The sequence below is a fragment of the Pongo pygmaeus genome, chromosome 2 (genome assembly GCF_028885625.2).
Source record: "Pongo pygmaeus isolate AG05252 chromosome 2, NHGRI_mPonPyg2-v2.0_pri, whole genome shotgun sequence".
In the NCBI taxonomy this organism is placed as follows: domain Eukaryota; kingdom Metazoa; phylum Chordata; class Mammalia; order Primates; family Hominidae; genus Pongo; species Pongo pygmaeus.
The window spans coordinates 56,736,756-56,761,808 of record NC_085930.1 but is presented as its reverse complement, the minus strand read 5'-3'; the positions used below and the strand labels follow the sequence as shown (position 1 = coordinate 56,761,808).

Sequence of the window (25,053 nt, the reverse complement as noted above, 5' to 3'; positions counted from 1 at the left end):
TGTCATGGAACCCACTAGAGAAAATCCCCTACATGAGCCTAAGACCTTCTGATAAGGTCTTAAAGATTTTCCTTTCTCGAAAGAAACAGATGAGATTAACAGGCTGTGATTATGGTTCTTAATGTCAGGTGTGCCAAGGTCGCTGGGTCAGTCCCTTCTATTTGTAATACTATCCCCTCTTAAAAGTTGCTTTTGGGCCAGGCGTGGTGGCTGCACACCTGTAATCCCAGCACTTTGGGAGGCCAAGGCAGGCGGATCACGAGGTCAGGAGATGGAGACCATCCTGGCTAACATGGTGAAACCCTGTCTCTACTAAAATTACAAAAAATTAGCTGGGCGTGGTGGCAGGCACCTGTAGTCCCAGCAACGTGGGAGGCTGAGGCAGGAGAATGGCGTGAGCCTGGGAGGCAGAGCTTGCATTGAGCCGAGATCGCGCCACTGCACTCCAGCCTGGGCGACAGAGCGAGACTCTGTCTCAAAAAAAAAAAAAAAAAGTTGCTTTTGCTCAAAAATCGTGTTATGTTACATGCATATATATCTCTCTCCATCAATTGAGGAGAAATTTGTCTATTAGTGTCTAAAGGTAAGAGGAGATTGTGATTGGATGTTACCATGGTCCTTGATTTCTGACCCGAGTAAAACAATAAAAGGGACTGAAACAAATTCTTCCCCCACAGCACTGGGCTGCACCTGCAGGGGATGGGCAACAACTAATCCTACCTGCTGTCTGCCTTCCTAGCCAAAGTGGCCCCTCATTTCCTTTTTTTTTTTTTTAATTATTTTAAGTTCTAGGGTACATGTTCACAATGTGCAGGTTTGTTGCATATATATACAAGTGAGTGGCCCCCTCATTTCTATCTGCTCTGGAACCTAAGGCTGTTTGAGAAGGCTGAAGCACTACAGGTGAAACCTGACACTGTAATTAATCAGGATTAGAGAATGAGTGAAATCCTTTAACCTGCCTCAGATTCTTGGTGTCTCTCAGTTTCTCTTTCACTTTGGCCAAAGAACGGAAATATGGTCTTGTCTGAAAATAGGGAATAAAGGGGGACAGAAGAGACAGCTCCAATTTGGAAGACCTTAAAATAACAAATTAGGTTCATAAATGTAACAAAAGCAGGAGTCCTTTGTACATTTGGGAAAACAGGTTGAAATCAGAAACTTAGTCTTGGTAGCCTTGAACATAATCCCTCAAGAGTGAGGCCAATGAAATTCCAACGACCCAAGTGTATACTAGACACAGACATGAAGTTATTGGTGCTGTAGCTATCTGTGCTTACTGTGACTAAGCACAACTGGCAATACCATTGTTCACTGCCAATTGCTCACCTTTTGAGCCACCACTTGGTGTGCACCATCTTCCTCCTCTCCCGCCCTGGCTCACTGGGGCAATGCCTGCTCTAAGCTATTGATATTGCTGTGCCACAGCTGCTCACTAGGGACACAGTATCTACAGCACATCTGCCAAATCACCCTGCTTCTGCAGCCACCCCAAGGATGGAAAACAGCTTTGTGCTTTGCCCTCTACCTGGGCTATGCTGTATTAACAATATTATAAATACTGTATTAATGATAATACCCAACATTTATTAAGCACTTACCAGGTGTAAGCCACTGTGTACAGTGCTTTATACATTCTCAAATTTTTCCTTACAATATGACCTCATGAAGTCAGTGTCATTATCTCTAAGAAACAATCTTAGATAAATTAAGTTGTTCAATGTCACTGGTGAGAAAGAATTTGAATCCAGATCTGACTCCAAACCTATGATGCCTTGTATATATCCTCAGTGCCTGTCTAGGTATGGGATTCCTCCCACCCCCGACCTGAAATAATCCCTGAGACAGAGATTTACATGCAAATAGTTTATTTAGGAGGTGATCCCAGGAACAGGGAATAGGGATAGGAAAAGTAAGATATTATAGTGATGGGAAGAAAGTTAATAAATGGTGTGTTATCCAGCCAGTTACCCCTGTACCCCAATACTGCTGGGGAACTCTGGGAGACAGCATAGAACACATCTCAGAGTCATCCCAATCGAAGGGTGAGGAAGCTCTTCATCCATCACTGGATAATCCCCACCTGTCGTCGACTGAGGGCTTCTTCCAGGGGAATTAATGTTCTGCCTTTCCAGCTTGCCTCAGCTTGCTCCTTTTGCTCCAGAAAAAAGGCTCTCAGCTAGGAAGTCATAGATGTTCACAATAAGAAGCCACCTGCATCTGCTACACTGCCTTACAGATATTTTAATAAAACAAAATTTTAACATTTTAATCACTATTAATGTTTCTCTCTTTGGGTCAGGCACAAGTCTTCAGGGTCTGCAGGGCAATAAGTGACTGTCATTGTGCTGTATTAAAATTCACAACTGACCCACAAACATGACACATTGTCCCCAACCATTTCTTCCTTGTGATGGGATCATTACAAAGGGGGTCCCTTGATTCTTGCTGCCAACAGATCCTTGTCAGACCCATCCCACTGTCTTTCCTATCATAATCAGCAATATCTACAGAGTCCTAGCATGACCCCAGTTAAACTGTCAAACGAAGGACCTTGTAACATATGGTTTGTATTTCTCCTTTAAAAAAATTTTCAGGAAGCAATAAAATCAGGATTTTATAAAGCAAAAACAGTAGGCTCTTTCTTTCCTAAATTAAGCTATTTTGATTAAAGCGAAGACTGCAGATACATAAGCTTCAGTGGGAAATGCAAAGATCATGGCTCAATTCCATTTTCTCTATGCTCCATGCCCTTCCTCTCCTTGATGCTATTCCATCAGGGACCTACCATCCCTAGTTAACCAACTACTTCCAGGATCACCAGGGCCCTGCAACAGAAGGAGCTGGACACCCCAATGTGGAAGGCTGGTTTTGAATTAGGTTAGAATAGGAATCTTAACCTGAAATCCTTGGAGAGGCTCCTGAGTGCCTCTGATAACATTATATATGTAACTATGTCTCCAAAATGTGCTCATTAGCATTTTTCTGAAGAAAAAATTATAAAGCTTTGAGCCGTTTCTCAAAGTTGTATATTATCTCAAAAGGCCAAAAACCTTTAGGTTCAAAATAGCCCCAGAGAGCACTAAATGGCTTGAGGAAAGACAACAGCACAGCCTCTCAGAACTTTCCAAGCAGAACTGAGCTCACGCTCCCAACATGTGACTTCTTAGCCACAGCCTCTTACTTTTTGAATCTTAGATCCTGGCCATAAATCTGTGTTTTTAGTTTAGATCTTCATATACTTTCAACTTTGGTCATTTCCTATAAACTGGAACATGGGCAAACCTGAACAGAGACTTTCACACTTCAGAGGTGAGCCAATTGGCAAAGTCATTGGTCCAATGTGCTGAATTATGAAAGACTGGATAGACAAGCAGAGTTGTGTATCCATGATACTAGAGGGACTAAACCTCTGGACCAAGCTCAAAGGGCTAGTCCTGGATAATCCTGAGACTCGGACATTCAAGTAGCTGTCAGCCCCAATGCACCAAAGCAGTCCAAACAATGGTTGATTCATTGGTTTATTCAACAAACAATTAAGAAATTTCTACAAGTGCAAGGGATTGTGCTAGGCACTGGGGATACCCCTTTGAACAAGGTGAGGTCCCTGCTTTCATAGAGATTAAATTCTACTTAGGAAGAGACATTACATAACTAAACACAAGTTTATAATTATGAGAAACGATGCTACTACATAGTAGCATGGGGCACACAGTTAGTTTGCAGGGGCAGGATAGAGAGGCTTTCTTGAGGAAGAAATTTGAGAACAAGTTCGGAAGCCACAGGCAACTCAGAAAGGTGTATTTGCAGCCCACAGGTCTTTGCCACACTCCAGACTCAACTATCCAGTAGCTAACTTGACATCTTTTCTTGGATGACTCCAAAGTACTCCCTAATTTAACAAATCCCAAAATGACTTTCCTGGTTTGCATTTTTTTCATAATAAAATGTTGGAGAGAAATGAATTCATAAGCTTCCTTCCTAAATGTGGATCTCTCCCACCACCCGCCAAGATACAAAACCCAGAAACCAGGGTCAACAAATACCTTCCCCTTGCCTGACTTTCCAACTCTTATTACCAAGTGCTCTCCATTTTACCTCCTATGCATCTCTCAAATATGTCCTCTTCACCTTCCCTCACCACCACCTCCCTTACGTTCCCTCATCCCCTCCCAGCTACCAACATATTTCATCTGGACTTCCTATCAGTCTGGTCCTCACAGGGAACAGAAGACAATCTAGATTTTTAAGGACAATTAAAAGGTTTATGGCCGGGCGCAGTGGCTCACGCCTGTAATCCCAGCACTTTGGGAGGCTGAGGCGGGCGGATCATGAGGTCAGGAGATGGAGACCATCTTGGCTAACACGGTGAAACCCCGTCTCTACTAAAAATACAAAAAATTAGCCGGGCGTGGTGGCAGGCGCCTGTAGTCCCAGCTACTCGGGAGGCTGAGGCAGGAGAATGGCGTGAACCCGGGAGGCGGAGCTTGCAGTGAGCCGACACAGCACCACTGCAGTCCGGCCTGGGCGAAAGAGCGAGACTCCGTCTCAAAAAACAAAACAAAACAAAAAAAAAGGTTTACATAATGGACAAGGAAAACAACAACGGGGTTGAGGCACCCAGGGACTAGCAAACCATTATCACCCCTAAGACTGAAGAGACAAAGGGAAGGACATGTTTTATTAGAGTGTGAGAGGACTGGAGCTCCAGGGGCTCCCCTGATGATGCAGAGGGCCAGTGCATCAGCCAAATGGTGCTGAGATAGCAGGAATATCCCATTCTCTCCCTCTTCTATTGACTAAACAGAACCTGAAGCTGGAGGGCATGTCTGACTGATGTCAGTCCAAAGAGAGGACAGATAATGGATGCAGGAGGAGAGAACCTGCTCACACCCATACTTGCCTTTCCCCCAAGCACTCTCTATGCTAGTGATCAGCAAACTTCTTCTGTAAAGTCCCAGATGGTAAATATCTTAGGCTTGGCCGGCTACACGGTCTCTATCACAAATACTCAACTTTGGCAGCTGTAGCACAGATAATGTGTAAACACATTAGTGTGACTGTGTTCCAGTAAAACTTTTAACACTGAGATGATTTTCAGGTAACCTTTCACATCACAAAATACCATTCTTTTGACTTAAAAAAAACTACCTGAAAATGTAAAAACTGTTCTCAGGCTATATCCAAGAATGGCAGACTGAATTTTGCCAGGGACTGTAGATTTCAGATTCCTGCTCTACACTACAGCCATGGATCTTTGTAAAACCCCAGTCAGTTCACTGTGCCCCCTGCTTGAACTTTTACATATTCCCAATGGCCTTAGGATAATAAGCCAAATCATGTAGCCTATGAGGACTGCATAGTCTACATATATTTCCATCCCCACTGTCTATACTTCAGCAGCAAGGACCTGTCTGGGTTTCTCTTTCTCAACATCATGCTGTCTCCACATCTTTAGAATACTCTGCTCTCCACTCTCTATCTAGTTCATTTGCAGATCTAAGCTCACTGCAACATTATTTATAATAGCAAACAACAAAATGAAACCGGGTGGGGGCATAACATTCCCAACACTAGGGAAATGAATCATGGAACACCAGGCAGCCATTTTATAACTGTAGATTAATGAGAAACAATGTTGATTAGATATTAAAACACTCATGTTACAGTAATACCTATTATTTCATATTGTTGTAATACATTTATACATACATACGTAGGTGGAAAAAATCTTGAAGGGAATGCACCAAGCTGTTCAGAGTGATAACTCATGGGTAATGGGGTTATGGGTGGTCTTTTCCTTTTTGCTTATCTATATTTTCTAAAATAAACATGTATTAAGAAAAATCAATATGAATTTTTAAAAAATCAACTTAACTAAAAAAACCCCTTAATTTCAGGTGAATATGTCAGCAAGTTATGAAGTTATGTGAGGGCTGGGGAAGGAAAGGAGAGGTTTTCACAGTTTGATCTAATTCAAAATTAAATCTGTGAAATACTCGTTTCCTAAAATCACTCAGGATAAGTGTGTGATATTTTGGTGGACATATTTTAGTTCCTGGGCTTTGACATTAATTGTAACAGGCTTTTAAAGGGTAGCTCTTTTCTCCATTAAAAAGAAATGAGGCCGGGCATGGTGGCTCATGTCTGTAATTCCAGCACTTTGGAGGCCAAGGCGGGCGGATCACCTGAGGTCAGGAGTTTGAGATCAGTCTGGCCAACATGGTGAAACCCTGTCTCTACTAAAAACACAAAAATTAGCCGCGTGTGGTAGCGTGCACCTGTAATCCCAGCTATTTGGGAGGCTGAGGCAGGAAAATCGCTGGAACCCAGGAGACAGAGGTTGCAGTGAGCTGAGATTGCGCCACTGAACTCCTGTCTGGGTGACAGTTGAAATGGAATAAACTGATTTATCTCTCTTCAACTTGATTTAAATCATTAACCCAAAACTCAATGCCTTAAAAACCAATGACTAAAATCCTCATTACAATGAGTGCACATGCCAATACTAAGAATGTTGTGTCATTTTTCATCAAAAGTAATTACCTCAGCATAAGAGGAGACAAGTACGCATGGAAGTAAACCCGAAACCCCAACTAATGAACATCGTTCTGAGATCAGTGGCCACAGGGAATAATTCTGCAATTGCCATCACACGCAAAGATAACAACCCGGAGGTCTTATTTTTATAGAATATCAAGAACAAAATCATCCAAAAGGCACACGATGCCAAACTAAAAATAAAGAGCGAAAACCCAAAAAGTCGCGCTCAATTCCTTCTGAAACCTATCCGCCTCCTACCCCTGTCCCTTCCTCTGGCGCTGGCGGTTCCTTGTCCCCGTTTTCCCCACCGCAAGTCCTGGAACCGCCGCTTAACTCTTTTCTCGGCGGCTCCGCCCCGGCCCCGCCCCAGCCATGCCTCGGCCCCGCCCCGTTCGCCATTTATTGGCTTCTCCCAACCCATGCCGGTGGGTGACGAGCTGGGAAGCCGGGAGGGATCTATTGCGTACGCCCAAGGCGCTGGGCCTGGGGCAGGAGAAAGGGAGTGGAGGCGCGTCGGAGACTATGAAGCGCGTCGGAGACTATGAAGCGCGGCGTTCGGCGGGATCCTTTCCGGAAGCGGAAGCTCGGCGGGCGGGCCAAGAAAGTCCGGGAGCCCACGGCGGTTAATTCTTTTTACCGTGAGGCTTCACTTCCCTCCGTCTGGGCTTCTCTGAGGCTGCGAGAGATGGTCAGATCCGGATCTCGACCGGGCCAGGTGAGGGCTGAGGACCTGAGGAGTCCGCTGTGGGGATGGAGAGGGACATGGGGGTTTTCGGGCCAGGAACTTGTAAAACTCTGCTCGAAAAAAGACAAAGACAATGCGGCGACATTAAAGTGCTGGGACAGAGGTGCAGGGAACACCTGATCTTCCCGTCGTAACACGGCCGCTCGGTCTCTAGATGTTTCTGTTTAAATCGTCGTAGCCCTCTAGAGCGCCGACTTTGGGGTCAGACCCGGGTTCGAGTCCCAGCCTTCGCCGCTGGGTCGAGTGACTTAACCTTTCCTAGCTTCAGTCACCTGCAGATTGAGAGTCTACTACTTTTTACTGCTGAGAACTTCCTATTTCTTAGCTGCAAAATAGGCAGAAATAAGCATAAAATCCTGTCTCAAAGAATTGAGAAGGTTAAATAAGAGAACCCGGTAAAAACATCGATCACACAGTTGTTGTAGACATACAACAAAATTTAGTTCCCTTTAAAACACGTAGTTTGCCACCATCTTAATGATAACAGCAGCTAACATTTAGATAGGACTTATGTGGCAGGTACTACTCTAAGTGCTTTTATGTATTACATAGAATAACTCATTTAATAGTCACAATATCCTTATGAGGTAAGTACTATTATCCCGATTTTATATATGAGGAAATCGAGGGCTGGAGGATTCAAATAGCAGTTACACAGCTGTGGAAACAAGATTCAGACTCACAAAGCTGATACCAGAGTCCACTCTTCTTTTAAACATTTTACCTAGTAGATGTATGACTTTGAACAAACTACTTTTCTGAAATTTAGGGTCCCACCTCACAGAAATAATAACTCACAGGGTATGGATTAAGTGGAAATGAAAGACCTTAGCACACTGTAAGTCATTCTACAAAGGCAGTATTATCTTGTACTTGTTGGTAGGAGATATGACTACTAAGAAATGCTTATATGATTCTCAAATAGCAAAATTAAAAGTTTAATGATAATAACCCCGTAGAAGTAAGTGTAAAATAAAGCAAACTGATTCTCCTGTATTGTGATTAGGACGCTCCTTTTGGAGAGCAGCTTTGCAGTTTGTATCAAGGGTTATTAAATTGCTAATAACCTTTCACCAAATAATTTTCCTTTTAATCCTAAATATAAAAAGGCTGTTTTCAGTAGATAGAAAGGCTTATTCCAGGTTTGTTTTTTTAATTGTGAAAAAAATGAAGCAAACCAAGACCATATTATATTACTTCCACTGAAGGAAATATTATACAACCATTAAAAATTTCTGAATATGAAAAAGATTTAAAAGTAGAAAACACAGGATTTAAAATTGCAAATATCTAGGTATTATGACTAAGTAAAAAATGCATATGAAAAAGATTGGAAGGCCCAATAGCAAAGAACACATCTAGTACCTAGATCTTGGTTTCCAAGTACCACTGTCCACTCAGGAGTCATGGCTTCTTGGAGAAATGACCAACTCCAGGGCTGAGCAGGGGAATTATAAGAAGAGTGTGGATACATCAAACTAAAAATCTTCTGCACAGCACAGGAAATGATTAATGGAGTGAAAAGGCAATCTACAGAATGGGAGAAAATATTTCCAAGCCATGTATCTGATAAATAATATCCAAAATACATATAAGGAATTTCTATAACTCAAAAGCAGAACAACACATAACTTGGTTAAAAAATGAAAAAAGGATTTGAATAGACATTTCTCCAAAGAAGATGTACAGATGGCCAACAGGTATATGAAAAAGATGCTCAACATCACTAAGCATCGAGGAAATGCAAATTAAAACCACAATGAGCTATCACCTAACACCTGTTAGGATGACATTAAAAAAATGAAAACAAGTGTTGGCAAGGATTTGGAAGAATTGGAACCCTTGTACACTGTCAGTGGGAATGTAAAATGGTATAGCCGCTATGGAAAACAATATGGAGATTCCTCACCAAATTAAATATAGAACTATATCACCCAGCAATTCTACTTCTGGGAATTTATCCAAAAGAATTGAAATCAGGATATAGAAGAGATATTTGCACTCTCGTATTCATTGCAGCACTGTTCACAATAGCCAAAATGTGGGAACAACCCAAATGTCTATCTACAGATGAACAGATAAAGAAAATATGGTATATACATACAATGGACTATTATCCTTTAAAAAGAAAGAAATAGCTGTCATATGCAACAACAGAGACAAACCTTAAAGACATTATGCTAAGTGAAATAAGCTAGTCACAGAAGGACAAATACTGCATGATTTTACTTACATAAAGTACCTAAATAGTTAAAACTCATAGAAACAGAATGTGAGCATGGATTGGGCGTGAACCAGAGGGATTTTTGTTTTTTGGTTTTTTTTTTTGTAATGAACAGTATTGGGATAATTGGCAACATGCGAATAAGGTCTGAACATTAGATCGTAATTCTGTATCAATGTTAACTTCCTGGTTTTGATAATTATACTGTGGTTATGTTAGAGAATGGCCTTGTTTTTAGGAAACATTTAGGAGTAAAGGAGTACTATATCTGCAAACTTAACTCTAATGTTTCAGGCAAAAAGTACTGCTGTGTACATATATTGAGAGAGAATATGGAAAATGTCAAGGGTCACAGAATCTGAGTGAAGCATATATAGGGCTTCTTTGTACTATTATTTCATAGTAGAAACTACAAAAAAAAATTGAAAGGAATTGTTCCAATATGATAGTTTCTGTTTCAAGGTGCTTTTATCATGGGTAATTTTCTTTACCAGATTTTCTATAATATAGCCTTGTGTATATTTTTTGGAGAAACACCATATATAATCTTACAGTTATGCCAGACATGTACCTCAGACAGTGTACTTTAATTGTGGTAGTTGTTTTTGGACTCGATCCAGGGTATAGTATTATAGTGTCATGGCTTGGATTTTTTATTATGATTCCAGCCAAGACATCGACATAAATATACCAAAGGGAAGGACCCTGAGAGTGTGATACAGAGACCAGTGGAGTGATGTTATACAAGGTCTTATTTCCTACAATGTTGGTTCTCACTGCTGGCTTCATGACCCTCCATCATATTCCAAATTATCTCAAGAAGTGTAACTCTTACCAACCCAGTTTTTTAAAAAATGTATTCTCAGTGACATTCTTAGAAGGATGGAGCACATATTCAAGCATATAATAGAAAGCCATATAACTTTAGAAAGTTTGGTAGTTACAGCTCAAAGCTATCTTGAGATGAAATTAAATATGTGAAGAGAAATTATAAATGAAACTGCCAACAGTGACTACATCTGGAGGGTGGATCTGGGGGGAATCAGGGACTTTCTCATGTCTATTTAAAATTATTTTGAATAAAGATTATATTTATCTGATATAAAGTTATTAAGATATAAAATAGTATGCCATGGGAAGTGTCCCTTCTTGCTCTGTCCCCCAGATGCTCTGTTTCCCTCCCCAGAGGCAACCATGATTAACTGTTTCTGGCATAACTCTCAAGATATTGGATGCATGTAAAAGCAAATGCTTATTTTTTCCTGTTTTTCTACACAAAAGGTTGTCCATTATTGTCACTTTTAAAACAAAAAAGTTTAAGAAAACAACAGTGGTATATGAATTTAAAAAGAAAGATTAAGACAGTGAGATGCAGATAAAGAGAAAGGGTAGAGTTCTCACTTGCTGGTCTAATCAGGCATTCTAAGGAATGTACATAAAAGGAACCAGAGTTAAGAACTCTGTTCTGTATCTTGAATTAACTTGCATGTTTCAAAGAATTTGGGACTATAGAACATATTTTGGGATTAATATAGTCTGAACTTAGTGTAGTAGTTACTTCTGGTTTAAAATAGTATCTCAATTTCCTTTTCACCTTAAATAGACTTAAGGAACAAATATATGTGTAGTTTGCTTGACCTTTTACATAAAAGAAATTTAATATATGAATTAAATTATAATAGTGGATTTTTAGGATATATCACATTAATTAAAACAGTGAATAATGTGGTACATACATATAATGGAATATATTTGACCTCAAAAAGGAAGAAAAATTTTGACACATGCTACAATATAGATGAAGCTTGAAGACATTATACTAAGTGAAATAAGCCAGTCACAAAAGAACAAATATTGTATTATTTCAGTTATATAAAGTTTCTAGACTAGTCAAATTCATAGAAACTAGGATGATAGTTGCTAGGGTCAGGGGAAGAGGGGATGGAAAGGTATTGTTTAATGGATACAGAGTTTCAGTTTGAGAAGATGAATAAAAAAAGACATTAAATTTTGTCAAGATAGCATATTGAAAATATAATAGAAAAATATTTGTTTATCTGCTATAATATATTATGTCATAGGTGTTATCTTCAGGAAGGCCCACTGGACCTGCTAAATTAACAAATGGAAAGAAAGCGTAAGTACTTGAAGACGTTTACAACTTCAGATTTCAAGGAATTTTTCAGGTCTTTGGGCTGGATGACATGTCGTCTACCCCAGAAAATTAGGTAGGCCTCTGCCATCACAAGCTCTGAGGAACAATTTTTCATGTCTACCCATGTTAATTATTTTAGTATTTAACAGTCTTTCTAATCTTCAAAATGTTTATAAATTCATCTTGTACATGGTTGGACAAGCTTTCTTGTCTAGTCTTTGCTGGAAAGAAAATGACTATTTACTGATATATTTTGGGAAAAATATTGTAAGAATATTAATGAGCTTGTTTTCCAGGACCTATTTAAGAAAAATACCACATTTTAATGCAGATTCTGGCTATTCCATCCATTCTGATTCAGAAAGTCAGGTAAGATTGAGTAGATACAATACACACTATTTTAATTAGTTTTCAAATAGTAGCTAAAAAGTAGGAATAAAATGCAAAGTATTAATTGCTCTAAGGAAGTATGAAGTCTGTTGCTTTAAAACGTCTTTTCTACCAATAATAAATTGTTTGTAAATAAACAAATTTTAAACCTACATAATATATATTTTTTCCTACACTAACAGTTATATACAAATGTATTCTAAATGACTTTATTTCTTACAGGCTGAAACTGTACACGGGCTTGATGGTTGTGCTTCTTTGCTGAGGGACATTTTGAGAAATGAAGATTCAGGTTTATTTTTTTAAATTCTTTGCTGATCACCTTATCTCAAGTCATTATTTTGATGTTAACAAATTTTTGTTTTATTAATAGGTTCAGAAACAGCATATTTAGAAAACAGATCTAATTCTAGACCTTTAGAAAGCAAAAGATATGGATCAAAAAAGAAAAGACATGAAAAACATACTATTCCTTTGGTAGTCCAGAAAGAAACATGTAAGCCTTTTTTCTCTTATTTAAAGATAATCCTTAATTGTGGGTATTTTGATCAATTATCAGGATTACACAGTTGGCTTTCATTTTAATAATCAGTATTAGTTAGGTTTATGTGTGCTTATGCCTTTCTCTATTCAGCTTCTAATCACTGAGTAGTCCACTTTGCTTGCTATCATTTTCTCAAGAAGAAAAGTAGAGAAAGAGACTGTCTGGGTTTTGTAGGAGAAAAAGTTCAAACTCAGAATGACATTTGGGAGGTATGTAGAGTGATCTTAGTTTCCCCTGCCACTTGTTTTCATAGATAATCATCAATTGGTTGTATTTCAAGTGTATACTTCTAGTAGTTACTTTAAAATTATTATATTAATATATATATATCCTAAGTTGGTCAAGCTGAACTTGTCAAGCTACACGGTTAGGATACATGGTACATAGGAAGATAAAATCGGATGAATAAGGAAAGAGAGGCTGCTGCTGATTGATGGTGAATATAGCCAAGGGTACTTTACACCCTCACGGCTAACTTTTCCTAGTTTAGAACAAGAAAGTTTTGATTATGTTGTCCCTTGGAGGCCTAGAGAACAAGATAGCCCAAAATGAAGATGAAAAAGCCCACAGTGGGAATTCAGATGGACTAGAATTAGACTAGCCAGTTCTATAGTTCAGGTGGGCCAAAATGTCAGCGCTGTAGTGCGTGCTTAGATTCAGCTTGGGCAAGGAATGAAGTTTAGAAAGTCATATAAAGCAGTAGCCCTATAAAGAGATCATGATTTAGGCAAGGAGGCTGAGAAAGTGTCAGTAGAGCATTCATGGGACTAGAGGTTGATGTTTCAGATAGTCCCGAGGTAGAGAACTAAGGCAAGGGAAACCTAACTCATCTTGGAGGCCAGTAACAATAGCCTTATATTATCTTGACCTGTACTATTCAAGATGGTAGCTACTGGCCACATGTGGCTATTCAGCACTTGAAATATGACTAGTACAACCAAGGAATTGAATTTTAATGTTATTTAATTTAAATTAATTTAAAATTAAATTTGAAAACTGATAATTGATCCAGTTATTATAAAACTTTTAAGTATGTTTGGAATAACTTGGGCATGTAAACCTACCTTTTCAAGTGTAAATTTTATTAAATCTAAATATAGACCAAGTATTTCTGATGAGAATTTAGCATCTAGTTTGTGCTTTGTGTAAAATATATGCTAGATTTAGAAGATTTAGTACAAAATTCCAGTTATTTATATTATACACTGAAATGTTAATATTTTGGATATATTGATTTAAATATTATGAAAAGTAATTTTACCTATTTTATATGGTTACTGGAAATTTCAAGTTACATATATGGTTTGCATTATATTTCTATTGGACAGCATTGGTCTAAGCTCAGCACACTAGAGTCAGTTTTATAAGTAATGTTTAGTTATTTTATTTTGTAAATAAGATTTTATTAGAATGCAGCCAAGCTAATTTATTAATGTGTTTTTATTAGCTGTTTTTGTGCTGCAGTGTCAGAGTTGAGTAGTTTTGACAGAGATCATCTGGCCTGCTAAACCTAAAATATTTATTTGACCTTTGAAGAAAGAGTGCTAAACCCTGGCCTTAACTCTTAAAGCAGAGGCCTTTTTATTGGGTCTCAATTGAGAAAGAAAGGAGCAGTAGCACCTGTTCCTCCAGTCTCCTACTTTTTGTCTGTAGGCAGGCTATTTCTTACCCAGGGCACCTTTCCTCAAGGAATTATTATTTGCGATATATGTGACTGGCGGTGGGTGTCATGGTATCAACTTACTGGATCCTGACTTAACTGCTTCTGTCAGTCAGAGTTCCAACAAGAAACAGATGGCAACACTCAAATTGAGGTAATTTGAGGAGGGTTTATTTACAAAGGGACTCATAAAGGTATGAATAGGGTATGGGAAAACCACAGGTTTTGCCTACTAGGTCGTGCAAGCCTAGTGCTAGCAGCAGAGCAGCAGAGCTGTTATCATCTCTAGGCCATAAGGGATTAGGAGAGAGAGAGGTTACTGGATCTAGAAAGAGATACTGTTTATAGAATATGCTACCTTGAGAAGAGCAGTGAGCTTCATTGAAAGGACGAAGGCAGCCCAAGGTGCTCTTATAGAAAGGGAGCAGGAATAAGTGTATATCCTGACTTCATGCTTCTTCCTTTCGTTGATATGCCAAGACTCCCATTGGATTGAACCCAACTGAAGCCCTACTGATGTATATCAGGTCTGAGATTTGACTCTTTCAAGCTAGTAAGTTAGTCTTACTGTGTCATGGATGCTAGCAGAAGACAAGACTACTGGGTCAGAGACAAAGGACTTTATTACTCACAGCACAGGAAGCAGTATGTGTATCGGCATATTGTGTTGGTTCTCATTCACCCCAGTTCCCATTGGGGTGATATGGTGGACCCATATAGATGCTGCACATGCCTTAGGTTTAGGTTGCAGCTGAGGAACACTGAGCTTGGGAAATCCATCACTTTGGTAGTAAGCAGTAATCAAGCCTGTGCTTTCCCAGAGGGAAAGATTACCTCATCCTTCAAGGTTGCTCACTGCAAACACAACCCTGAGAAGCGGCCCAGGTAAGGAGTTTAGGTCAAAGCCTTGCTTTTTTGGTATATACAGCAAGACATATTGAAGGACTGTCTTTTTGCAGCCCATATGGATCAGCATTCCAGGGGGAGCAGGGTGAAGACCAGTATAGGTGGATTTGGATTGGCAGATGGAAGAGTCTGGCGTTCTGGGTCCGTAGCGTTAAATTCTTATTGGGATTACAGCGAAATCAGCAGTTCTGGCCTGTGATCAGGGTGCAATATTCTTATTGTTCTTTCTCCCATATTTTCTTAATCAGAAGGAAGGACCTACTTCCACAGGATAATCTTCTTTAGGGTTGCAATATTAGAAATTAGTTTCTAACTGTGTGTGTGTGTGGTTGGCAGCTGTTAACCAATAATACAAGATTTTGCTCTGTTACCACAATGCTCAAAAATACACAAAATCCAAGCTCATAACTTGTTCTCTGTACCATCTCCAAGTGAAGTAATCATAAAGAACTTTAAGCAATCTATTACAGCATGTTAACTAGTATCCATGTATTATTTTACTTTTAACACACATTATCTTGCTATTTTCTGTTAACTGTCTTCTGGGGAGTGGCCTCCTTATGTACTTTCTATCTGGGATCATATGATCATTGAATGCCTACCTGATCATTGAATGCCTATGGAGTCAGGTAAGCACACCATGATGCATTCTGGGACTAAGGAGGCAGAGAAACCCTTCCAGAATTGTATTGAGCTTATTTGCGAGTGCTTCTGGCATTAAAAAAAATATGTATTTTTTAAATAAGCAACTTTTACATGTGATAACTGTGTTGAATGCTTTCTTGATTTTGCTTTTAGTAACATACATTGCTGTCTTCATCTTGGAGAACTAAACCAACCACAGGCAAAAATCCTTTGAGCATTGATTGCCACTCATAAAGGCCAGGTGTTCTTACATATTTCAAATTATAGTAGGCATCCGGTGGCTCTTACCTGCACTGGATGTTTGTTCTATATTTGAGTGGCAGGAATAACTTCCTGTCAGACAGTGCTTGTCCATCCAAGCAACAGCCAGTGCTTGCACAGCAGCTAGACTTCAGGGACTGAAAAAGTTTTGTGGACTGAGTAAATGAATACTTTCCTTTCATGAACTCTAGTTATCACCTGACATCACTTAAACATATTGCCAGACCAATAGCTAAAATTTTCATGTAGAGTGTGTTGTTGTAATTAATAAGAGCAAGAAAATATACTTCATTTGTATTTGTGTAGTAACAGGCTCATTTGATCATTGGTTTGTTTTATTTTAAAACTGTGTAGTAGTCATATAACTGCAGTCTTTCCCTTATGGTTTCTAACTTGTCTTGGATTGTTTGCTTTAAGACTTCATATCGTTAAGTAAAGTTACTCAACATTATCCATAGAGCTTTGTGTGGACTGAGTTTATAAAGGAGCAGAATATGTCATTTTAGTTCTAAGGCTTTGATTTTGAAGAAATAGGTTTGGAATTTATTAATTTATGTTAGTTGATGACATCTGCTGGCTGAGGCATAATGTAGCTCAGCTTTATTAGAAACTGTGAAAACCACGCCTTGAAAAGAAAGTAAATGAGAGCCTGATGCTGTGACCTGTGTGTGAAATCTGAGAATTCTTCAAACTAGCCAATTCTTAAGGACCAGAGGAAATCCAAGAGCAGAAGGAAAGACCCAGGAGTCAAGAGGAAAGGACTTGTGGTATGCTAGATGGCCATGGGCTATGATCTCGTCCTCTATCATTTTAGATTTCAAAGTTAAAATATTTTAGAGGGCACTTTTCCATTTGATTTATTATAAAATTGTATTTCCGGTAAGAAATAGTATTTGCTTTACAGAAGTTTATTAACCAGTTTTGTTTGAGCTGATCTGTTCAGATAGTGAAGGTAACTCTTATTACTTTTGATTTTAATCATCTCAGAGGGGACGTGTTCAGAGGTTTATTACTGACATCAGATAGTATGATTTATGAAATATGATATATTTACTTGTCTATTGTAAGAGTGCAGCTATTTGGTGATATTTTACATTGAGTTTTTACTATGTGCTAGACATTGCTTTAAGAAATTTTCAAGTGTTACATCATTTACATCTCTCAATAATCTTATAAAATAGGCATTATTAAAATTTTTGTGATGAGGAAAAAGAGGTCAAGAGAAGTTAATTTGCGCAAGGTTACTCAGCTAATAAGTGTTAAAGCTTATATTTAGGTCTGGAAAGTACATTCATAGGAATAGATCATCTCAAAAGGAAGCATACCCCAAGTCAAAAGGGAAGCATCTGATATCTTCAGTCATTTTCGTAGTCATATATTAAGTCTTTTTCTTTAATTTTTTTTTCTATTTTCACTGGTTGTAGTATTTAATCTGCCTTTAACTTTTTCTGTTTTTGCTTTTACATGGAGGTTTTACGCTTTTAGTAATGTTTTTATTTTCAGTAAACTATATTTGAGGGATTCTCTACTTTTAAATTTTTAATTATTTTGTTTTTTAAAAAATTAAGGAATACTTTTCATAAATAATTTTAAAGTACATAAATCTCAATAAATTTTTGCATATGTATACACCCCTGTAGCCACCACCTAGATTAAGATACAGACAATTTTTAGCACCCTGCAAGGCTCCCTCCCTGTCAGTACACTCACCATCACCTACACCCTCATCCCTGTGTAACCATTTTCCTGACATCTGTTTCCATTTGTGACTTGTACTTGTTTGATGACTTCCTATAAATGTGATTGAACACTGTGCGCCCTTGTGTTTGACTACTTCCAGTCAGTCTTAAGTGTATTAAACATCCAAGTAGTTGTATATATCAGTACTTTGTTGTTTTTTTAATGCTATATAGTATTCCAGCCTGCGAGTATACCACAGTTTATCCATTTCTGCTATTCATGGCTTTTTGGTGTTTTCAGCTTTGGGCTACTGCAGATCAAGCTGCTGTGAACATTCTTGCACATGTCTTTCAGTAGACATAAGCACTCATTTCTATTGGTGTATACCTGGGAGTGGAATTGTTATTTCATAGAATATATGTACGTTTAGCTTTGGTAGGTGTGACAAATATCCATATATTTTTCTAAATTTATTTTGTATACTGATAACCTATGATTTACCAGAATATTTTCATTTCTGTTAATAGTATTTTAAAAAACCTTTGGGAAGGGGACCTAATTAGGGAAATAGAATTCAGATTGTTATACCAATCTATAGGTAGTGCTATGTAGAAAACTTTGTTGTTTTTTACTTATTACTTTGTTAATACCGATTTCTACCTTGTTCATAGACTAATACTAGGTTCTGTGAGAGAAAACAATGAATTACAGCCCTGCTTAGAGAAACTTGTGGTTTAGTCAGAAAGGCAGGAGGATGAAAGATAAGCAATATAAGGCAGTGTGTCAGTGGCATATGATTTGTATAGACAATATGTGCTCTGGGGTGGTGAAGAGTAGTCGCTAGACTGGAATGATTGGATTGGAAAAGGCTTCATGGAAGAAGGAAACTCACGTGAGCCTTGGTGAATGGGTAGAATTGGATTGGAAGGAATGGTTCATGAACAATGTTATTGGAAGGTGAGAAAAGCTTGTTGGGTAACTAAATTGGCCTGCCTGAAATGAAAAATTGGAGTTGGGGGTGATGGGGCGATACTTGGAAAAGTAGCTTGTGGTCAAGCTTTGGAAACTTTAAATGCCAGGCCAAGATTTTGTGTGTTTGGTTGGTTTTGTTTTGTTTTGTTTTTGAGGATCCAAAGCATCAGAATTGTACAAACTGTTCTCTTTCCTATTGCATTATCCCTTGAGAACATGAACTGACAAGGAAAAAGGTGAAGGAGTTTGACTGGACTTTAGGGATAATATAACTCCCTTAAAAGAAGTGTTAAAATTGAAGGAGAGATTTTACAAATGGCAAGTAGCATAAAAAATGGGAATTGTAAATAATTAGTATAGATGATTTTTGACTGGGGAAACTTAAACACTAATTACTTTCAGAAAGAATTTGAGATGATTTTCTTTAGTAGGGGTGATAGTGGTAAAGCCCTTCTATGAAGTATGTGATGAATTGGACTACTTCTGAGAGCCCTTTCTTCTCTAAAAATCGTATGGTAAAAGTTTGAAGAATCATATTTGAAGAACTTTTTTCTTCTTCCACTTTAGCATCTTCAGATAATAAGAAACAGATACCTAATGAAGCTTCTGCTAGAAGTGAAAGAGACACATCAGACCTAGAACAAAATTGGTCATTGCAAGATCATTATAGAATGTATTCACCCGTAATATACCAAGCCCTCTGTGAGCATGTGCAGACTCAGATGTCACTGATGAATGACTTGACTTCAAAGAACATCCCTAATGGAATTCCTGCTGTACCATGCCATGCTCCCTCTCATTCTGGTGAGTATGAATGCTGTTTAAAAATCATGAGTGTAAGTTCCAATTAAATTGCTTGGTTACTTTATAAAAAGTAGGATATGTGACTAATTTTTTGTCCCTCTTACTTACAGAATCTCAGGCAACTTCTCATTCTAGTTATGGCTTATGTACCTCCACCCCAGTCTGGTCACCTCAGCGGCCACCCTGCCCTCCAAAGGTTCATTCTGTGCGTACAGTTCGTATACTACATAAGTAACTATTTGCTTATAGCAGTAATTCAGGAAGGACTGTTGAATTTATTGCTTGTAACTGAATGCGCTAGGATTTAAAGACCAGTTGTTTATTTTTTTTTTGCTATAAAAGTTTTACCTATTTATGGCCAGGCGCTGTGGCTCACGCCTGTAATCCCAGCACTTTGGGAGGCCGAGGTGGGTGGATCATGAGGTCTGGAGTTCAAGACCAGCCTGGCCAACATGGTGAAACCCCACCTCTACTAAAAATACAGAAATTAGCTGGGCATGGTGGCACATGCCTGTAATCCCAGCTACTCGGGAGGCTGAGGCAGGAGAATTACTTGAACCAGTACCCAGAAGGCGGAGGTAGCAGTGAGTGAGATCGCGCGACTGCACTCCAGCCTGGGCTACAGAGTGAGACTCTATCTCAAAAAAAAAAAAAAAGAAAAGAAAGAAAAGTTTTACCTATTTATTAATGACAATAATGAAGAAGAAAGAGGGGAAGAGATCAGTAGGGAGAAAAAAATCAACCATACTGAGCACCCAAGTACAACTGCTGTTGACACACTGATAGAGTTCTTTCCAATCGTTTAATCCTCTGTACAGGTTTTAGTTTCTGGTTTGTATTTGTTAACGTTTGCTTTCCTTTTAAAATAAATGTATAAGTGAACAATACAGTCTTATATACTGCTTCTTTTACTTAATACTTTATTAAAAACATGTTTATTAATATATACCCTTTGAATTTTTAATAACTTGTTAATACTGTATTTTGTGGATATACCATAGTCTGTGTAACTACTATATGGTTAGGAGTAGTAACCATATATTTGAGTTTGTTACAATTAATATTATTATTAATAAGCAAGTTTTTAATATGAGAAACTTACTAATATTTTTAGCTTAAAAGTAAGTTGGATTTTTTTCCTCAGTGCAATAAAGATTCTTGTTTTTTAAAGCTTAGTTTACCCTGTAATATGGGAGCATTACAAGGCCATGACTAAAACAGACTGTTTACAAATACCACAGATGGTTTAAAAGCATAAAAATTAGTCCACTTTGGGAAATTACATCATAAGAAAATAAGTTCAAACATACAAAAAGTTTTTGCACAAACATATTTACAGAAATGTTTCAGCAGTGAAAAACTGGCTGTTACTTAAATGTCTAACCGTATGGGAGTAGTTACACAGACTATAGTATATCCTCAAAATATAGTAGTAACTACTTATTAAATATTCACAAAATGGATATATTAATAAACATGTTTTAATAAATATATTTCATATATTTGAGTTTGTTGTAATTAATACCTACAAATGAGTGCTCCTACTTCTGAAGACTTGTTTTTCTCTTTCTTTAGGAAGTTCAAACTGATGGCGACAGTCAGTTTGCGTCACAAGGTAAAACAGTTTCTGCAACCTGTACTGATGTTCTAAGGAATTCATTTAATACCAGTCCTGGAGTTCCATGTAGCCTGCCCAAAACTGACATATCAGCTATTCCAACATTGCAGCAACTGGGCCTTGTTAATGGAATTCTGCCACAACAAGGAATTCATAAGGAAACAGACCTACTAAAATGTTTTCAAACATATTTGTCTCTTTTTCGATCTCATGGAAAAGAAACGCATCTGGACAGTCAGACACACCGAAGCCCTACTCAGTCACAACCAGCTTTCTTGGCCACTAATGAAGAAAAATGTGCCAGAGAGCAAACTAGAGAGGCCACAAGTGAAAGAAAGGATTTAAACATACGTGTGCAAGATACAAAAACAGTGAAGGATGTACAGAAGGCAAAAAATGTGAATAAGACAGCTGAAAAAGTTAGAATTATAAAATATTTGTTGGGAGAGCTCAAGGCCCTGGTAGCAGAACAAGGTAGATGGGACTTATAACTTTCTGTAGTATGGTGTTATACTAAATAGCAATGTCATATTATTTAGCTATCATTTAAATGGAGTTTGTGGTATTTTCCATAGAACTGTGTTTTAAGCTAATAAGAAAATGAGTTCTACTTATTGTATTATTTTTTAGGTTTTGATCCCTTCTTTCCTGTGGATTTAAAATGTGTTTGAGAATATCAAACATTCAGTCTTTTGCTTGCAAGTGTGTATTTATTCTACTTGATAATAGACCTTGAAAAGAGTCAACCGAAGAGAATTTGGACAGATAAAAATTTTAATTGGAGAACGCCTATAAATGATTAACTCCCTGAGTAGACTGATTATTCTTCCTATTTTAAAAAGATGCAGAGAATTCCTTCCTGTCATTTCTTTAATAGCCAACTGTTAGATTGTTTAGCAGATCTCACTTTGAGAAGTAACCCATACCTTCTTATGCCCTTTTCAGTGTATTTTTAGGACTTTTTTTCTTAAATCAAGAAAAATGTTTCTGAGCCAGATTCTATTCATTTGTTTCCATTCTGTATATGTATTCTATAGTAATGGCTTTTGCTTGAAATGAGTTACAGTTTTGTCATCTTGGAAACACAGTAATTGATTTTGGAAGCATTGATTGAATACCTAATGTTTGCAGACAAAAAAAAAAAATCTTAAAATGCTATATAAATGTAGCATCATTAAGCCAAAGATTTAGTATATTAAAATTGCTGTGTTTTCAGACCTTCAACTTATTACCATTTTTACAATCAGATACATAATCATGGTAATAATAATAATACCATTGGCTGTCATTTATTGAACACTTACCATGTGTCCAGCACAATGCTAAGTGTTTTATATGCATTATCTCATTTAATCCTCCCAGCAGCCCTATGTGGTACTGTTACCACTCCCATTTTACTGATGAGGAAACTGAGACTCCGTCTCAAAATAAATAAATAAATAAATAAAGATTGGTAGAAGACTGCTTGATCATTGAACACAGTTGTTTACTGTGTACATATACTTTTCATGAGGTTGTTAAAATATCTGTGAAACTGAATACATTTTTGTAACTTAGAATACACTTTCAACCTCTAGGTTATCAGATGATTAATAAATAATTTTAAGTACTTTCAGCCCATAGTAAATATGAATGGGAATGAGGGGACAAAGATAAAAGGCAAAAGAATTAATATCTACCTTCTATGCCTGTGTCTGTTTGCAATCTCCAAAAACATCTACTGTCCACAATTATTAACAACCTTTTGATGTCACATCAAATGAGATGTGGCTGCTTTGTTCAATCTACTTTAGAAAATTAAATAATGAAACTATCTTAGCAGACCCTCACTCAATGTTTTGCCATATTAACCCCCTAAAGTAAATTGTTTGCTTATGCCAGGATCAAAGGTTGTACTATAAATGTTAATACTATAACCAGTTATAGGAAGCCCTATAGCAATCATAGGAGTCCACTGTGGTCCTTTCTAAGTATGGACTAAGAGATTTGTGTAAGCCACATTCCTACTTGACTCTTGAACTGAAAAAAAAAAAAAAAAAATCACTTATGTAATAATCCTGTGATTTAAGATTAATCTTTAGTTTACTGAACTTAATTTCTTTAGAATTCTGAGGAAGCAAATGCCAGCAGCATGAAAGAGAAAAATGGAACCTGTATAATAAATTTATAAATAATTGAGTTGAATTTATAACAAGAATGTACATATCTATAAAGATTTTCTTTTTTAGTAATACATACTAATAATCTTGTCCAAAAATATAATATTGATTTTACTCATTTCTGTTGCCTTCTATAGAGGATTCAGAAATTCAGAGGTTGATTACAGAAATGGAGGCATGTATATCTGTACTTCCAACAGTAAGTGGAAACACAGATATTCAAGTTGAGATAGCACTGGCCATGCAACCATTAAGAAGTGAGAATGCTCAGTTACGAAGGTAAGAATTGCTCTTTGAATATTTTTGTCTGTATGCAAAGATGTCTCCTGGCCAGAACAAAGGTGCAAATGACATACCTAGGACTTCATAAGTAAAATTTATTTGCTGTCTTACTGTATTTCTACTTTTCTTCCTCATTTTTCAGAGATTTCCAGCATTCTCTAACTCTTCCTTCTGCCCACTTGTACGTATTTTCTCCCACTTATTTTACCCCTGTTGTCACTTGGTAGTGTGTAGGCAGAAAAATGAAGTACCTCTGTATATTTATCAGACTAGTCTAAGTTATGCTGCAGGAACAAACTTCTAAATCTCATTTGCATAGCACAGCAAGTTTCTTCTCCCTCATGCCAAGACTAACATGGATCATTGGTGGCTGTCTCATCGTGTGACTCAGGATCCAGACTCCCTCCATTTTATGAAGCCACTGTCTCAGTATGTGTTGTCCAGAAAAAAGAGAATGTAGATATGGTAACGGGGGAGTCTTACATGGCTCAACCCAGAAGTGATCGTTTTGCTACCACTTATATTTTATAGGCTGAAACAAGGCACATGGCCTTGCCTAATAGAAAGGTCTGGGACATTGTATTAAAAGCAAACGGTTTTTCTTCTGCTCTCACACCACAACAATCAACACAGAACACTTATATGACCAGATGTGTAGGGATTTCTCCCCACCAGCAAGCAAAACATCAGTTCTGCAACAGACACCAGTTGGGTGTCCTCCAGTTCAGTTCCAACACTATCTACCTGGAAATGGTATCAGATCCCACAGGTTGAGGGCTCAGTTCCACCAGACTGAGCTCTACTTCCAATGCCAATCACAAGCCCTAGGTTATTTTGCCTTTGTTTCTAACCGATTGGCTATAAATCGAAGTTCCCTTGACCTCCTTCTTTGGGTTCAGTTAATTTGCTAGAGCGGCTCACAGAACTCACGGAAACACTTAGTTTACCACTTTATTATAAAGGATATTGTAAAGGATACAGACGAAGAGATGCAGAGGGCAAGGTATTGGAGAAAGGGCGTGGAGCTTCTATGCCCTCGGTGGGTGCACCACCCTCTAGAAAGCTCCATGTGTTTATCTGGAAGCTCTCCATACCCTGTCCTCTTGGGCCTTTTATGGAGGCTTCATTGGATAGTCATGGTTGAATCATGGACAGCTGTGAAGAAATGTGATTTGACAAAAAGTGTATGATCTAATAGACAGAGTGGGGAAACCCAAGAAGTTCTGTCTGTTCAAATTCTTTTTGGCCTCTCTGTGGAGCATTCCTTTCTCCTCAGTATGAGGCAGGTCTCCTTCAGAAATGGGGTTCTTATGACCTACAAACAGACAAGGTAGGTCAGAGAATTTCCTTATGGCCAGCTGTAAGAAAGGTGGGAGAAGATTAGAGTATATTTTTAGTTCCTATGGCCTACAATGGGGAGGAAAAAGGAGCAGGTGAAAGGATGGCAAGAGAAGGTTAGAGAGAG

At 38.0% G+C, this 25,053-nt stretch overlaps 1 protein-coding gene across 6 annotated transcripts in view; it reads left to right on the top strand.

Moving 5' to 3' along the window:
* The first annotated feature begins 6,944 nt into the window (after nucleotides 1–6,944).
* CCDC14 (coiled-coil domain containing 14) overlaps nucleotides 6,945–25,053 on the top strand; it is a 48,138-nt gene continuing 30,029 nt past the window's right edge. Inside the window, exons 1-10 of one of the 6 annotated variants that reach the window (XM_054480920.2) lie at nucleotides 6,974–7,258; nucleotides 11,594–11,649; nucleotides 11,964–12,036; nucleotides 12,280–12,349; nucleotides 12,431–12,553; nucleotides 19,293–19,529; nucleotides 19,640–19,734; nucleotides 21,105–21,144; nucleotides 21,367–21,621; nucleotides 23,444–23,585. In XM_054480920.2, coding sequence (XP_054336895.1) covers nucleotides 7,085–7,258; nucleotides 11,594–11,649; nucleotides 11,964–12,036; nucleotides 12,280–12,349; nucleotides 12,431–12,553; nucleotides 19,293–19,529; nucleotides 19,640–19,734; nucleotides 21,105–21,144; nucleotides 21,367–21,621; nucleotides 23,444–23,585 — 1,265 coding nt within the window. In that variant the 5' untranslated portion in view covers nucleotides 6,974–7,084. Of the gene's footprint in view, nucleotides 7,259–11,593; nucleotides 11,741–11,963; nucleotides 12,037–12,279; nucleotides 12,350–12,430; nucleotides 12,554–19,292; nucleotides 19,530–19,639; nucleotides 19,735–21,104; nucleotides 21,622–23,443; nucleotides 23,586–25,053 lie in introns of all 6 variants that reach the window. The other 5 variants (XM_063661680.1, XM_054480922.2, XM_054480916.2 and 2 more) reach the window with 5 other exon arrangements.